At 40.8% G+C, this 15,201-nt stretch overlaps 1 protein-coding gene across 2 annotated transcripts in view; it reads right to left on the bottom strand.

Annotated features, from left to right (window-relative positions):
• Positions 1 to 11,542: 11,542 nt before the first annotated feature.
• MDFIC2 (MyoD family inhibitor domain containing 2) overlaps positions 11,543 to 15,201 on the bottom strand; it is a 42,986-nt gene continuing 39,327 nt past the window's right edge. Inside the window, exon 7 of one of the 2 annotated variants that reach the window (XM_025894680.1) lies at positions 11,543 to 12,034. In XM_025894680.1, coding sequence (XP_025750465.1) covers positions 11,775 to 12,034 — 260 coding nt within the window. In that variant the 3' untranslated portion in view covers positions 11,543 to 11,774. The remainder of the gene's footprint in view (positions 12,035 to 15,201) is intronic. The other variant, XR_003212637.1, reaches the window with a different exon arrangement.

The raw sequence follows: 15,201 nt of genomic DNA, 5'->3' as shown, positions 1-15,201 counted from the left end.
CCCCCTACTGGCTTTGGCAGGAATGGGCCTTTTGCTGTTGATTTTTTTTTCCCTGTCAATCAGTTACTTTGACATCTAAATGTCAAATGACACCACATGGCATTTTTTTTTCCTTCCTCTTTTTTTTTTTTTTTTTGGTGCTTGTAATTTAATTGCAAGTGCAAAATGGTGGGATCGGCGCGAAGGGTTTCAAGAGAATGTATCATTAGCAAATTCAATTAGCTGGCACTTGTGCTTGCTGGCATGGAGGGCTCTGATGGTGCCAGGGAGGCTGCTGTCACGCAGAGGGGGCCACGGCAAAGCGGCAGCATTCCCAGGATTCCTGGCTCACCTTTTCTCCCCACCCTCCAGGAGCAGGAGAGACATCCCTCCTAAACAGCTCAGGGTAAGAGGCTGTACAGTCAAATTCTCCCTCTGCAATGATAATAATACAAGAGCCTCTCCTGCTTCCAGGAATTGTCTTACTGTACCAGCAAATCAGCATTTCTTCAATTGTAACATCATTCCTGGAAATAGTGTTACATGACATGCCCTCACTGCCTGTCTCACTGTGAATGAGAATACAGCAAAGCTCATGTTTTCCATTGTTGAAATACGAGCATAAATCTTTCACTAATGCACTGCTGTCTTTTATTATAACAGTCACTGCAGCAGAGAAAGGTACGTCAAATCTCTCCTTGTTGGTACAGTCAGTTGTTGGCATTGCCCTGACATGTTGTTTCTTTCCTTAAAATGGTTTTGTAAAGGGACTAAAATGAGTTGCTCAGCCTCTGGCAGCACCTTTGCATGTTTTGACAAATCTGAGGCTTCAATGTTGTACATGAGAAAGTTCAAAACAGTGGGGAAATAGAGTTGTAGTGATAGGTTTTGACAAAAGTCAGCCCCATGTCAGAAGTGATGGTTCTGGATCTCGTTATCGGGGCAGATTCTGTACTCGTGCCTGCACAAAGCAAGGGAGGTGATGTGAAGGATGAGGGCAGGCACTTGGGAAGGGATAACCTGTTGGTTGTGGGATGACTGAGACCATCTGTCCTGTGCCTTCAGGATGCTTGTCCATCCTCTGCTTCACCTGTGGATGTGAAGGACCAAGTCCACCCTGGCAGTTGTTAGCAGGAACCCACACTTCAGCTTGAGGATGACACCTTGCAGGAGTTAAGGCACAGCTGTCTAACTCAAAATCAGCTGCCCTTTGCAAAGGACAGATTTGGGCTGACCTGTGAGGGTCTGATGTCCCCTGCAGAAGACTTTGTCCAAAGTGGGAGGAAGCAGAAAGCATTTGGCAAAGCTCCTTGGCATTTTTTAGCTTTTTTCCCTGCTCTGCACAAGATATTTTCCAGCCTCTGTGAGTCCATAGAGAGGCTGGTTTTTGGCATGGGGTGTGCTGGAGGCTGCAGGCTGTGCTGGAGCCTTGGGAGTGCAGCTGGTCTTTAAAACCAACTTTATAGGAAGGAAATTCTTTGGTCCCGCTGGAAGGAGGTACAGTCTTGTGATACTTAGTGGAAATAGAGCAGGTTTAGTTTGGTCAAATGGAGAGTATTTCCAAGGAAACATAAGGCTTTTTGGAGTGTCCCAAAGCCAAGGCAAGTCCAAAACTTTTCAGTCCAATTGTCTTTATTTCCCAGGCTAATTTTATGAGGAGGCCCTAAAATGTGAACGAGGAGTGATCTTGTTCAGCCTGAAAAATAAAATTAACACCAGTATGAAAAGGGCTAAAGCCCAGAGAACTGCAAGTGTCTTATTTTTTTTAATGGAAGGATGCAAAGGCTCAGCTCAAGATGTAACTGATATCCATTTGGAATAAACTATTTTATACTTGTCTATGGATCCAAGCCCTTTTTTGGTGCAATAAAGGAGAATAGTGATGCTCTTTCTCTTCCTTCCCTTGTAGAACTTTCTACTCTATCCTAGGTCATTTTCCCTCAAACCTGCCATTTATAGCTCTTTTATGTAAGAAACTCCATCCCTCACAAGTCAGCCTGTCCTTCTTTTTCTTTCCATTTTGTACTTGGCACCGTTACAGTTCTCAAAGTTCAACCAAAAGCTGTATCTCACTAGCCAGGAACAAGCCTGGACTGTACCACCTCCCTCCTCGTGACTGCTGGTAATATTTCTCTTCCTTGCCAGCAACTTTGGAGTTCATCTTGTGTCTCTGCACTTTTTGTTTGTGCCTTATATGCATTTTGATCCCCTCTCTCAATATTTCCCATGCCAGCCCCACACACCAGCTCATGCTCTGGCTGTAGGCATTCTTGGTACGTCACCTCTGGGCTTCCAGAGGGATTGTTAAAGAACAGTGATGACAAAACCTGGCTAACCTGGGTTGTGATGGATGGTAGCAGTGGCTGCCAGCAGCAGCTGCTGTAGGTAAACCAGAGCACTGATATTTATACCATTTAAGTTGCCTCACTCCCCTGAGTGAATCTCCACAGAGTTGCTTTTCTAGGTGTGACAGTTTAGGGTACAGTCCTCCCTGTAAGTTAGATACTCTGCCATAAAACAGACTTCAGCAACTTCATTCAACTTCTATATATAAAGTTTCCCTCAAACCTTTTTCGAACTAAGTCCTGTCTCCTCCCTAGGAAGCATCTGCTCCCCATTGCCAAACTCTTCTGCGTTCCTGTCCCTTTGGTCGTGTTTTCTTTGAATCCTTTAAAAAATGTGCATTTTGGCTGTGCGGTCATGCCAAGGAGTGTGAGAGTTTGCACATTTCAAGCAGGGATTGGCCCGTCTCGAATTGGTGCATCCAGAGAACCTGTCACAAGTTCCTTGAAGCACTTCTGCCTTCTGTTGCGCTGGCACGGAGCTGACGGGCGCTCATTTTGCATGTCTCGGCTCTGTGCTTGGCTGGGGAGGATATTTGCAAGGCTGGATATTTCTGGTTCTACTCCACGGAAGCCTTAAATGGAGTATTTGCTGTGCCCTGCCTTACGAAAAGGAGCCTCATAATAAAACTTTGGAGGCTCCTGTTCAAAACCCTGATGTCAGACCTGCCTGGGTGGTGGTATGTCTCTCTCCTGTTTGCTGAAGGAGTTCCTGAATTTTTTGGCTGTTGCCACACTCCCTGAGCTCCCCTGCAGTTCTCCTTGCCTTGCCTTACCAAAGGCTTTCACAGGGTTTATTAATGTAATTTCTTCGTATACTGCTCAAGCCCTTTTTCCCTCATGGATTCAAAGATTTGGAAGTGGCTTGCAAGACAGTTTGGACTATTTGCCATTGTGCACTGATGCTGTTCCCTACACCTTGAACCACCCCATAGGGCCGACAGCTGAAAGTGTTCATGGTCTGAAACCCTAGAGCAAGTCCTTTTCCATGAAATGATGTCTTTGGAACCTTAAAAGCTACATTTCTGTTCAGCCCCTTGGGACTTTTCCATCAGGGGCAGAGGAGAGCTTGTGCTGACTGATTAGCAAACACCAGCAGCTGTAGATCACTATCGTGCAGTGTGAGCCACATCCCTTGAGGTTACCAAACTAGCAGAGATAGCATAAGGATGCAGGTCTATCACCTGTCTCATCTGTCAGTGGTGACTTAATTATCTGGCACCTGGAATCCTCTCACTTGCAGGAGTAAGAGGTAGGAATGACTGATTTAAAACCTCCTCTCTCCAAGTAGATGCCAATCTTATGTTGCCAGATAGTTTTGCTGGTGCCTTCTGACCTTAAGAGAGATGGATTTAAGTTAAATATCAGGCGTTTGGATCTTGGCAAAGTTCAGATTGCCAAAATGAAGAAATACAAATAGCTAGAAAGGCGATGCTGCGCCTTCCCTGGATGGCTGAACAAGTGCCATTAGCGCTTGAGTATATTCCCAACTAGATATAAAAGGAATCGGGAGTGTTAAGGAAAAACAGAGTAAAGTGAATGCCTCTTACAGCTGTCGCAATAGGAAATTTGCAACATTTGCTTGTAGGAAAAGATGCAGAAGCACACAGAGTACCTGTTAGTGCAAGCGGAGCCAGACTTGGGCAGGATTTCAAGTGTTACAGACACAATCCTGAAGGCTATATGCAGAGCAGCATGACTTTTCCACGATGCTGGTTAAGAAGACATGCCATTGCAAAAAAAATTTTTTTTTTAAGGTTGCTTAAGTTTTCTTGGGCCTTTATAGAGCAGATGTAGCTTAGGAGTGTTGAGTGTGCCGGGGGACTGAGCCGAGGGATCGGCATCCTTGGCTGTGTTATAAACATGGCTTGTCCCTTGGCCCCCCTTGCTGCAGATCAGATTTCTAGCTGGAGAAATAAAGTTCTCAGAGGGAAAAAATCTGCCCTTGGTCCCTTTGTTCTGTTTTTCTGTGGCAGACTGTACAGTCCTGTAGTACTCCCTCTTTTGTCTTTAATATTAGGAGCTCTCTGTGTCATACTTCCCGTGCCTACAAAACACTGGTTGTGATGGGGACATTGCACTTAAGGGGGTTTTATTCTACCAGAGATACTGGAATTTGAGTTAAAATACTGATTCAGATAGGTTTTAGGAAATGGAAAAACTCATGTAGAAGGATTGGCAAAGAAAACTCTTTCTGGAAAAAATGAAAGGTTTCAGTTCTAGTTCTCACTTTATATTTTAATGAAATGGAACAGAGGTTTGACCTGCATCTCCAGGACTTCCCAGGATCTCAGGCAAGGCCCTGGTCATTCCTCTTTCTCTGGACTGCCAAAACCCTCCAGGGAAATGAGCAGTTGCCAACATTACCTTGTCCATGACGCTGCAAGATTTACTTTAGCAAGTGATCCCTCTGTCACGAACAATTGTTTCACTGGAAAATTTCTCCTCAGCCTTAGATGGGATAATTATACAGCTTCTAGGGGTATTAACAAATAATGTTTATTCTGGCTTTGTCTTAAGAAGGTTTCTACCACAATTAATCTTTGCCTACTCTCCATCCTTTCTTGTTTCTTGGAACACAGAGACATTGCTATGAATATCTGAGAGTCTAAATGTGGATTTCTATGACACATATAGACCCAAGTGCACAAATGGACATTTTATTGTATCATACCGTGCTGTGTCATAGTATTAAATATAATATTGTCTGTCTGTAATGAGAAGACACATTTTTCTGTCCTGATTAGTCAAAGTGAAGCGTCAAAGGTTAATTTCTTTCTGTCTGAAATTTGTATGAAGCAAGTTAGATCTGACTTTACTGTGCCACAATAAACTTCCCATAGTATATCTTGTATAAAGGTAAAATACATTTTCAATGACTTAAACCTTTGTGGATCAGTGCTATGCTAAGGGCAATTTGATTTAACATCCCTGGAAGCTCCAAAGGCATTTTAAAGGACTCGCTCTTTTGTTCCAACTTTAGCACTCAGAGAGACTGAGACATTTTTGGAACAGGTTTTGATGGACTTATATGAAAATTTATATGACTAAGAATTGGATTTGTTCCTCTGGAATATTATGGATTATTTTTATGTTGGAATTACATAAGTGTGCAGAGCTGCATGCAGTTGGCTTAATGTAGCTAAAAATACATATTCTGAGTTCCATTTGGAAAGGTAGCTGGATTTTTCCAGCTTCCCCTTTCAGTGATGACTTTATGGTGTGTACAGGTTATAGATTACAGGAAAAATTGAAATGCATAGTAAAATCAAGGGGTTTAAATGGATTAATATTTGATTATATCTTTGAGAAGATGAATACTGATGTGCATCCTTCTCCACTCCTGATTTTGAACTGTGGTGAAATCCCTTACAAATGAAACTTCTATCAGAGAGACCATCTGGATGTAAATGAGGACAGGAGTGGGCAGTGAGTGAGGAAACAGAAACCTCCAGGAGCTGGGGCAAAGGCTCATCCTGCTTTCATCCCATGGCTCATTTTCCTCTGGTGCAGGAGAAATCACAAAAATTACCCCGATAGGAGTAAACTGTTCCTTGGAACAATCACAGATGACAACCTAGGAACAATTGCTATCAGTTACATTACCCAAAGCTACCTCACCTCTTTCTACTTCTTAATCTTTTACCTCTCTCTTTCTTTCTCTCTCTCTCTATATATATATGCAGTAGACTTAGTTAGACATGGTACTATCAAAAAAATGCTTCTTGGAGAAAGATTTTTCCAGCTATATTTTTGATGAAAAGTCTCGTGAAGTGGAGGCTGAGCTCTCCCATTCCAAAAGAGAACAGATTAGAAAACCTGATACTTTTATTTTAAACAATTGACTGTCCCATTTAACACCAACCTTTGGTACACTTTGTTTCACTCTCTCTGTTATGTGTCTTACGTTACAACACCCCAAAGGTTTTTAGGAGGTGGAATTGTGGTTCTGTGGGCAGCTTTGCTGTTTCAGTAAAGAGTTTGTGATGACTGCATCAAGTGATACAGCACATTGACTCTCTGAGGGGATGAATGATGCAAATATACTGCAATAAATATGAACAAAGGGTGTTGTTCTAAATTATCTGCACATCTGTGACTTACCTAGAACAAGTACAGTATAAAATTGTGGAGCTGACAGGATGCTTCCATCAGGTTTTTAAATGCTGTTAATATGGAATGTGTCTTACAGCATAACCCCAAAATTCTACTTTTGTTTTGCTTCTTCTGTATGTTTTCTAAAACGGACATGTCAGTTTGGCTGTATAGTCTTATCATATTTAGGTTTGATTTAAATCCTGTCTTTTCTCAGCTGTGCTTGCTAATGGAATCATTCATGCTTTTTATACAGTTGATCTAATAATATTTTCTTCACTGCTCTCTGGCATTATTTTTTACTTTGTAGAAATCATGGCAAAACTGGCAATATAAATTGAGTCTGCATTTTAATGATATTGATGGTGATTTTCTTGTGTATTTGTATAAAGCAGGATTTTTTTCCTCTCTTTGTACTGTGGTCACTTCAATATACTGTGGTATGAACATGTGGATGACTGTTTGATTTGTAAGATTCTTTAATAAGGCTTTTCCAATATTACTTTGTTACTTAAACTGCTTTGCTCAGGAAGGCCATCAACCAAATATCCATGAGATAACTTCATTTTTCTCTTTTCTTTTTATAAGCAAGATTGTCAATTAACTTGTGAACTGGTTTGTTGGAAGTCCCTGTTTACCACTGGAAAGCACTGGGAGATGGTAAGTCAGTGACTTCCAGTATTTTCTGATTTGTAGATTTCTCAGATTTCAAATGAGGTTTCTTTTAGTGACAACATATTTTTTTCTGGATACACTCAGAAAGAGGACAAATTATGTACTGTGACAATGACCATCTCTGTTCCATTTTATATTTGCACAGCCTTCATGACGACTTTAATGAGTGTGGGGGGAAGAGGCATCAGGGTGAGCCTTAGAGTGAATTTTGTCCTTATTTATACAGAGGATCCAAGATGCCAACTGTACCTCAGGAGAGTGAAACCCTTTACAGAGGCAACAGATGTAGTTCAGCATTGCTCTTTCTGTTGTGCTTCAACTCTGACCACAGAAGAGTGAGCTCTTGGGACAGAAAGTGCTCTGTTTACTCTCAGACCTTGGCATTTTTCCTAAGGGAACCAATTATAATGGTGTTTTTTGTGATATGGGCACACCCCCATTATGAACTGGCTTGCACCCACCAACACATTTTACACAGGCCATGGAACATCCATCAGATGGCAATGATTCCCATTTGTGTGCAATGTTAAGGAAATCTAGATCATTACCAGCAGAATAATGAATTTCATAGAATTGTTCCATTGTGCAATTATATGAACTATGCTAAGACAAAGTGCAGTTTCTCAATAATTCCCTCCTTTTTTTTTTTTTAAGCCGCAGGAATGATAGATTATTAATCATGATTAATACTCAGTTACAGTGAATTATAGTGGAGCAGTGCCTGGAAATCCCAGTCTGCTTGGTAAACTCATTTTCTTGCATAATAGAAAACTTACCTTGCATTTAAGAGAATCCAGATAGATGAAGATGAAAGCAATGGAATCACCCATTTCATGTAATTAAAAGAGAAATTTAATAGATACATACATTCTTAGTCCAACATTATTGAACTTTTTTTGATACTGTATAAGCATAGTAGGAGAAATACAATTGCAAATATTTTGATTGTTCTTGTACTTTACTTTCTTCCTGAGAACCAAAGTCTTCTAGAGCTCAACTGTAGTAGTCATCCTGAATCCCTAAACAGCACTGGAGTTAAGGCAGAGTTGTGCATTGTCTTGACATTTGGAAGATGCTGATTGTTCTAGCTGATGATTGCTTGAGAGAGTATGGATCATTAAAATGCTTTAGGAAGCAGAGGAAAGTTAAATGAGGTAATATAATATGCTCCAGCCCTATATTTGGGGGTGTACATGGAATAATTTTTTTCAGCCCCTCATTTAGTGTGCATGAAGAGTAAGGCACCAGAACGACATTATAGAATGGCTCACAGTCAGTCAGAGAATTTAATTTCCTTAGAGATAACTCATCTGTGATCTTTTGGAAGCACCCTGAGGCCTTTCCTGTATTTAGCAAACGTCAATTTCCCTAAAGTTTGCATCCCAATCTGTGTTGTGTTCTGAGAACACAGGGAAAGGAGGTGAAAAGACATGTTCCCCTCAAGGGTGAGACTGCTGGGTCATTTCCAAGAGGAGATCCTTAGAGAGCATCCCATGGGCCCCTCCTGTAGAAGGCAGCAATACAGCTCTTCGTTATTATCTCTGTCTCTCTCTTCCCCCAGCCAATCTGTTGGCGCATTCCTGGTGCTGAGGAGGGAGAGGCGTCGTGTCGGAGCGATGTTCCCGTTTGCAAAATGGTAACTTCTATTTGTTGTTCTGAGGAGCTGGTTTCACACACTGACATCTCCTGGGAGCACAGCTGAGTCCAACATGTTCCGAACAGCCATCCACCCTAACGCCTCCTACTCAGGCGCTCAGACCTTCCTTCCCAGTAAACAGAAAATGCAGAGACAGCCTTGAATTGTTCCAAATGTTTCTGTTTCACTGGAATGTCTACCCATGTTCAAATCTGATAAATGGGTATTTTTCTGCCCTAGGAATTCAGCTTAGTGTGGGAATAGGATGGCTGTTCAGAGAGGAAACCCAGTTTCTGGAATAGTTAATGGAAAAGTCAGACTGACTTTCTCTGGTGTCAATATATTAAAATGTTCCTATATGTCATGAAAACACAATGTTGCAATTAACAATTCTATGACAGAAAAGAAAGTCATCATAAGCTGCTGCTTCTGCTGCATTGTATGAAATAAGACATTTTTCAAGGTTTCATCGTTCATACAGAAGGTCTCTAAAAATCTACTTCCTACAGCAGGAAACTGAGCAATGTGCCATTGTGCATTTTAGGCAAGGAGATATTGCTGCATTATTTAAAATACCACCATTCACTACAACAGCAACCCTCAATATATCCCACAGTGTGATTCCATTCGTGTTGTTGGGACATCCTGTCTAGCCATGGCTATGGCTATGACCACTGTAATTCTGTCTGTGACCTTACCCATGCCCTATAGTAGACATGACCTCAGTATCCCAACCTATGGGTTACGACATGATAAAAAAAGATCTTTTGAAGAATAATTCCTAGGAAAACAGTTGAAAAAAACTCCATATTTGCACCAGTAGTCCTTAATTCAGCCCCACAGCCGAATGGAGACCCCAGTTGCTATGGGTGATGCCTGTGTGGTCAATGCTTATTACCTTGCAGGCTCAAAACTGAAACAAGACATCCTGGCTTGCAAGACAAGCTCTCCATCTCTAGGACCCACACTGATATTTTGGGGTATGCCACCCCCTGGTTTCCTCTCTTGGGTTCCTTCCAGCCATTGCACATGAAATCTTCCCTTTTGGGCAGCTGCATCAAGAGCAAGGACTGCCAATGGGCATCTCTATTGGTACTTCTCTAAGAAATGGTATGTGGGCCAAATTTTCCCTTTTTCTGACTCTTAAGTGCCTTGAGTCAGTGTTTTTACTCATACACACCCACATGCCACTTTGCCAAGGATAACCTGTGATAGAAAGGATAGAATGATCCAAGGCTCTGTGGCCTGATATGTTGCACTGAGAGTTTAGTTATGAGGCTCAGTATTGGAAAATTTAAGATCAAAAATCTGTGGGAGAATGGAAACTGGACCATTAAAACTCAACATTGCCCAGCCCAGGGTGGGTGTCCCAAACCAGTGCCTCCTGAATGGCAGTGGGCAGTTCCTTTGGGGTTTGGATTCAGACCCAGCCGGCAGGCTGGAACTGGTGTGGCAGTGAAGGATGATCTTGTTCCTTCAGGCGGCTGCAACTCATAATGTGACGTCACAATTAAAATAAACAAAACTCTTCTACTCCCCACCAAAGTCCTGGAAGGAGCACAGAAACAAGGTGTGCTGGGCTGCTCCATGCATTGCTGAGGTTTGCTGTCCTCTGGTCACTAAACTTTGTAAGACACCTCTACAAAGATTGTTAGTGGTTCTAATTATTACTTTTTGGTGGTTTGAAGACATAAATTTTCCAGAAGTGGGGGGCAGAAAAGGTAATTCACATGAATTTTTTTCCCATTAAATATTTGTCTATCAGGATTAGTCTGATTAATAAACAAGAGGCTTCAATGATTTCAGCCATGCTCAGCATCCCAGCCTCTTGTTCAGGGTCTTTCCTTAGGATTCTCCAGGCACTTCTGCACTGGGATCAGTGGGGTTTAGGGGAGAAATTTTAGTGCCTGTGCAAAGCAAACACTGTTTCTGGTGTTAGTCTATAAATATCTAATATGAGCAAGCAACTCTGTGTTTTCCTCTGTGCTTAATACCTGTGTTCTGCACCCTCAGGCAGCTGAATTGATGTGCTTTTGTTGTCATACGTGTAATGTGCAATATGTATTTCCTTTTTATTAATCAGACCTGCCATCAGAAAAGAGATAGAGGGAGTTTGAAAGCACAGCCAGGATAGATACTGTCATTTTGTAATCCTTTGTGCACAGGTGGAGATGTCTGTTTGCACTAAAATAGGTGGCAATATTCTGCTGCTTGCAGAAATCTCAAAATGAAAATAAAGCAGAGGAGTTTACTGGCTATCTACGGTGTAATTCTCCTCTGGAAGCATGCAGTCAATTCCCATTTAGGCTAATTACACTTAAGGAGCCCTTTCCTATAACTAATGAACAATAGGCATAACCTGTTATTACATAACCATAGGCACACACATTAATACACTGTCGAATGGCACTACCCTGTGAAAATGCTTCCTCCACAAAATTCACTGGAGATTTTAGCAACATTTGCTGTAATTACCACTAGCATGGTTTCTAATTCATTTAATTTTCTTTTCTATCTAAACTGAGTATATAAGTGTGTTCTAAGAGATTGAATAAATAAATTTTTAATTATAAAATGATGCTATATCATAAATTATTTATAATAACCAACAATGTGTAGTACATATTTAGGTATGAATCCATTAGGAAGATGAAGTAATATATATATCAGTCCTAAAATAATGTCCTAATTTGTCCTGTGTTTATGAATGGGGAAACCTGTGATTAAAGGAATTACAGGTTTATAAAAGCCTTGGATTGACAGTGGGTAAAGCATGTGGCACGCTTGGCACTTAGGAATTCTGTTGTCATCTATGGCAAAGGAGAAGACCCTTTTTTGTCCTTTATTGGTTTCAGCAGTTTGTGAAATCACACAATCAGAGTGGTACAGATATACAGACCTCCAGGGAGGGAGCAGCAAGATGCTCACAGTCCTCATTGGCAAAATCTCTGGTTATTATTAATATCTTAAAAAAAAAAAAAATCTCCTTTGTAATCTGTCAGTTCACTTTCAGGTAGTTTTGAGGAATTTTGTCAATTGTTTTCCTATTAGCGATAGCAGACCTCAGAAATTTCCATGGCAAGTTCCAGGCATTCCCCAGTCTCATGGCAGGACTCTAAAAGGCTGCAATCAATGTCACAGTCACAGTTGCAGTCGTTGTTGCCGTGGTCTTCGTCAGAGGTCTGGTAATATCTATTGGATGGACAACAGGTATCTGTCAGCCAATGTTCACAGGTATCAGGCAGCATTACAAGAAAGTCCCAAAACTGGCAGAACAAGCAGGCCAGGATAAGAGTTGCACATTCATCTAAGAGAGAGGAAAAGCAGGGAGACATGAGAACAAGGGCATGCTGGATTACCCAGGTTTAGGCTTGTGTGGCTACACAGAAATGATATGCAAAAGAGCACACGGGGTGGGCTAACAATATATTGATGACAACTACTTCCATAGAGACAAATGAAAAGTTTATTTTCTATGAAATTTGTGTCTGGAAAAACAACAGCTGCATGAAAATAAATTGAATGGAAACATTCTATGGCAGTGAAGTTCAGAGGAATGAGCACTTTGAACCAAATTTATGGTTGGACTTGATGATCTTAAAGGTCGTTTTCAACCTAAATGATTCCATGATTCTATACTCTTTAAGTGTTTGGGCTGTAAGCTTCAGGCATCAGGGATGCTCTGAGCGGGTTTGCAGCCTTGCAGGAATTTGGAAATGCTGCTGGTTGGTGATGCTGCATGCTCTGCTTGACCAACTGTCCTGGTTTCAGCTGGGATAGAGTTAATTTTAGCTGGTACAATGCTGTGTTTTGGTTTTAGGATGAGAAAAATGTTGATATAGCACACTAATTTTTTAGTTGTTGCTAAGCAGAGTTTATACCAAGTCAAGGACTTTTCAGCTTTGCATGCCCAGGCAGCAAGGAGGCTAGAGAGGCACAAGAAGCTGGGAGGGGACACAGCTGGGACAGCTGACTCCAACTGGCCAGAGGGATGTTCCAGTCCATATGGCATCATGCTCAGTATATAAATTAGGGAGAAAATGACCAGGAGTTGCTGCTCAGGAACTGACTGGACATCGGTCGGCGAGGGGTGAGCAACTGCCATGTGTATCACTTGCTTTGTATATTCTAATTCTTTTTTCATTATTATTTTTCTTCCTTTTCTGTCCCATTAAACTGTATAATGAGCTCTCTCACTTGTACCCTTCTAATTCCCCCATTCTGCAGCAGGGCAGTGAATGAGCTGCTGTGTGGGGCTGAGTTGCAGCCTGGGACAAAACCATGACACCAGCACATGTGACACTGGAGTTTATTTCCATGTTCACAAGAATTTGCACTAAAAATGCTTAATGACTAGCCAAGGACAGGGAGGTAGAGCAGGTCTGGAGAAGAGCATTCACAGAGGGCAGCGTGATCATCAAGTCTCAGCCCAGGGTCCTTCTACCTCCCCACCAAAATGGGGTTCTCACCTTTTCATTCACAAATGTCAATTTTTCAAAGGAGGAAAAGGTTTGGAAAATAGGTCATCTAGGTTGTGTGTCTGTAGCTAGTGAATATTCCCGAAAACTTGGTCACCATGAGTAAAAGCTTCGTGTTTTGTTTGTTCCCTTCAAAAATCAACAAATTGACTCCCCACTGCTCAGCCTCCAGCATCTGGGAAGGCTGCTCGGGTGCAGCAGGTGTGAGATTCCGACTGTGTGAATCCAGTTGGAGCGCAAAGACCCAGACCTTTCCTGTTTTTTTTTTTTCTTTTTTTTTCCCCCCTTCTTGTTTTTGGAAGGGAAAAATGCCTTCAACAATATGAATGTCTTTTCATTGGTTCTTTCGGGAAAGCATATGGTTATAACCACATTTCTTGCCCTAGGATGACTAACTGTGAACTCATTCAACTGCATTGGTTCTGTTGTGGCATTTTCTCTCTCACGTAACATTAAGTTCACTGCCAGGAAGTTTCCGGAATTATGCTCTTTTTTTTTTTTTTTTTTTTTAAAAAAAAAGCTTTCTTGCTGAAAAACAAAATTTAAAAAAATCCAACTTCTTTATTTAAAAAAATAAGCAGCTAAGGCAGGTAGCAAGAATAAATAGCATATGATTGAACTTCTTTCTGAGTGTCATATCATCACCAATGTTATCAATTTTAATACTTATTTAAATATGTCAAGATCTATTTATGTTCAGACAAGCACAACTAACTCCTAAGTCAGTTCTGTCGAATAAGAATGACTAGATTTCGGTGATACTTGGTAAATTCATGCTTATGTTTTTTTTCAAGCTAAATGAACTGAAATAATTATAAAATTGAAACATTTAATAAGATGACACCGCTGCATTTAATTGTATGAAATTTACACTGTAGAAAATGTAATGATTTTATTCAGCAGTCTTTGGTGTAATTAAGACTATTCTTTTTAGTTCTTTATGTTTATGAAATTTCCTTCCTATACATAGATGTGAGAGACAGAATTCAAAATTATGTATTAATTAAGGATTTTTAATTTTTTTTTCCCTCTCCAAAGATCTGTTTTCTAATAACAGGTTTTTTCCCTTGAATGTGTTAACCATAATGGTGCTTATGTAATCTGGAGAGAATAGATATGATTCTTAGGGCTTCATCCAGGAAAGAGAGCACAAAAAAAGCACAAAATTTTAATAATAAAGTAATGTTTCAGCACAGACTCTGTGATGTGCAGTAAAGATGCTTTTAAATTCCCATCAGAGCACACACCATGAACTGTGATAATGGATGTAACACATTTCGAAAAACCTGCATGTGTGAGGCTTTTTGGTCCTGTTTTAAGTGGGGTAATGTATATAAATAATAGATATTAGCAATTAAACATCCATTCCTATGCATTCATTTATATATTTGAAAATAAATTAGCCACAAACTGCATAAAAGAAGATGCAATCTCCTGTTTTCCCCTCTGTTTTCCCTGCTGTTTGCCAAACAGCGTTACTGCGTTTATCTCAGTGAGAACAATGACCTCAGCTCTCATTCTCTACATTAGTAGATTAATTAGCACAAAAGAAGAATTTCTAATAATTTTTCTAGCATGCCTCATCTCTAATTTTTCCTGCTCTTGTTTGGTGGCATCTGCTTATAGAGATGATGCTCTGAACAGCCATGGTCCAACGCTCACTGAAGCCACACTGGCCACACTTAGTGACACTAATGTGGATGTCCTCCCTGAGTGCACAGAACAACATAATCATCAATTTCCTCATCTATTCCTCTGCTTTCAGGGGTTCTCCATGCACCACAAAACAGGATTTGGCCTCATGTATGTAGAATAAACAGTAAGTTGTCAGAGTAGAGTGAGCTGAGTATGCAGTGACAACCACAAATCTGGCTTCCTTTGGTTTTCTTGGCTTCCATCCAGCCCTTAACATTATTAATTGAGCACAGATTGGAGGTTTTTTTTGTTGTTAATTTCCTTCACTTTTAGCTTTCTTAAGGAGTATGAAATCTGTTAT

This window comes from Manacus vitellinus, unplaced genomic scaffold (assembly GCF_001715985.3).
Source record: "Manacus vitellinus isolate BGI_N305 unplaced genomic scaffold, ASM171598v3 scaffold_14_pilon, whole genome shotgun sequence".
In the NCBI taxonomy this organism is placed as follows: domain Eukaryota; kingdom Metazoa; phylum Chordata; class Aves; order Passeriformes; family Pipridae; genus Manacus; species Manacus vitellinus.
This window is presented reverse-complemented; position numbering and strand designations above follow the sequence as displayed.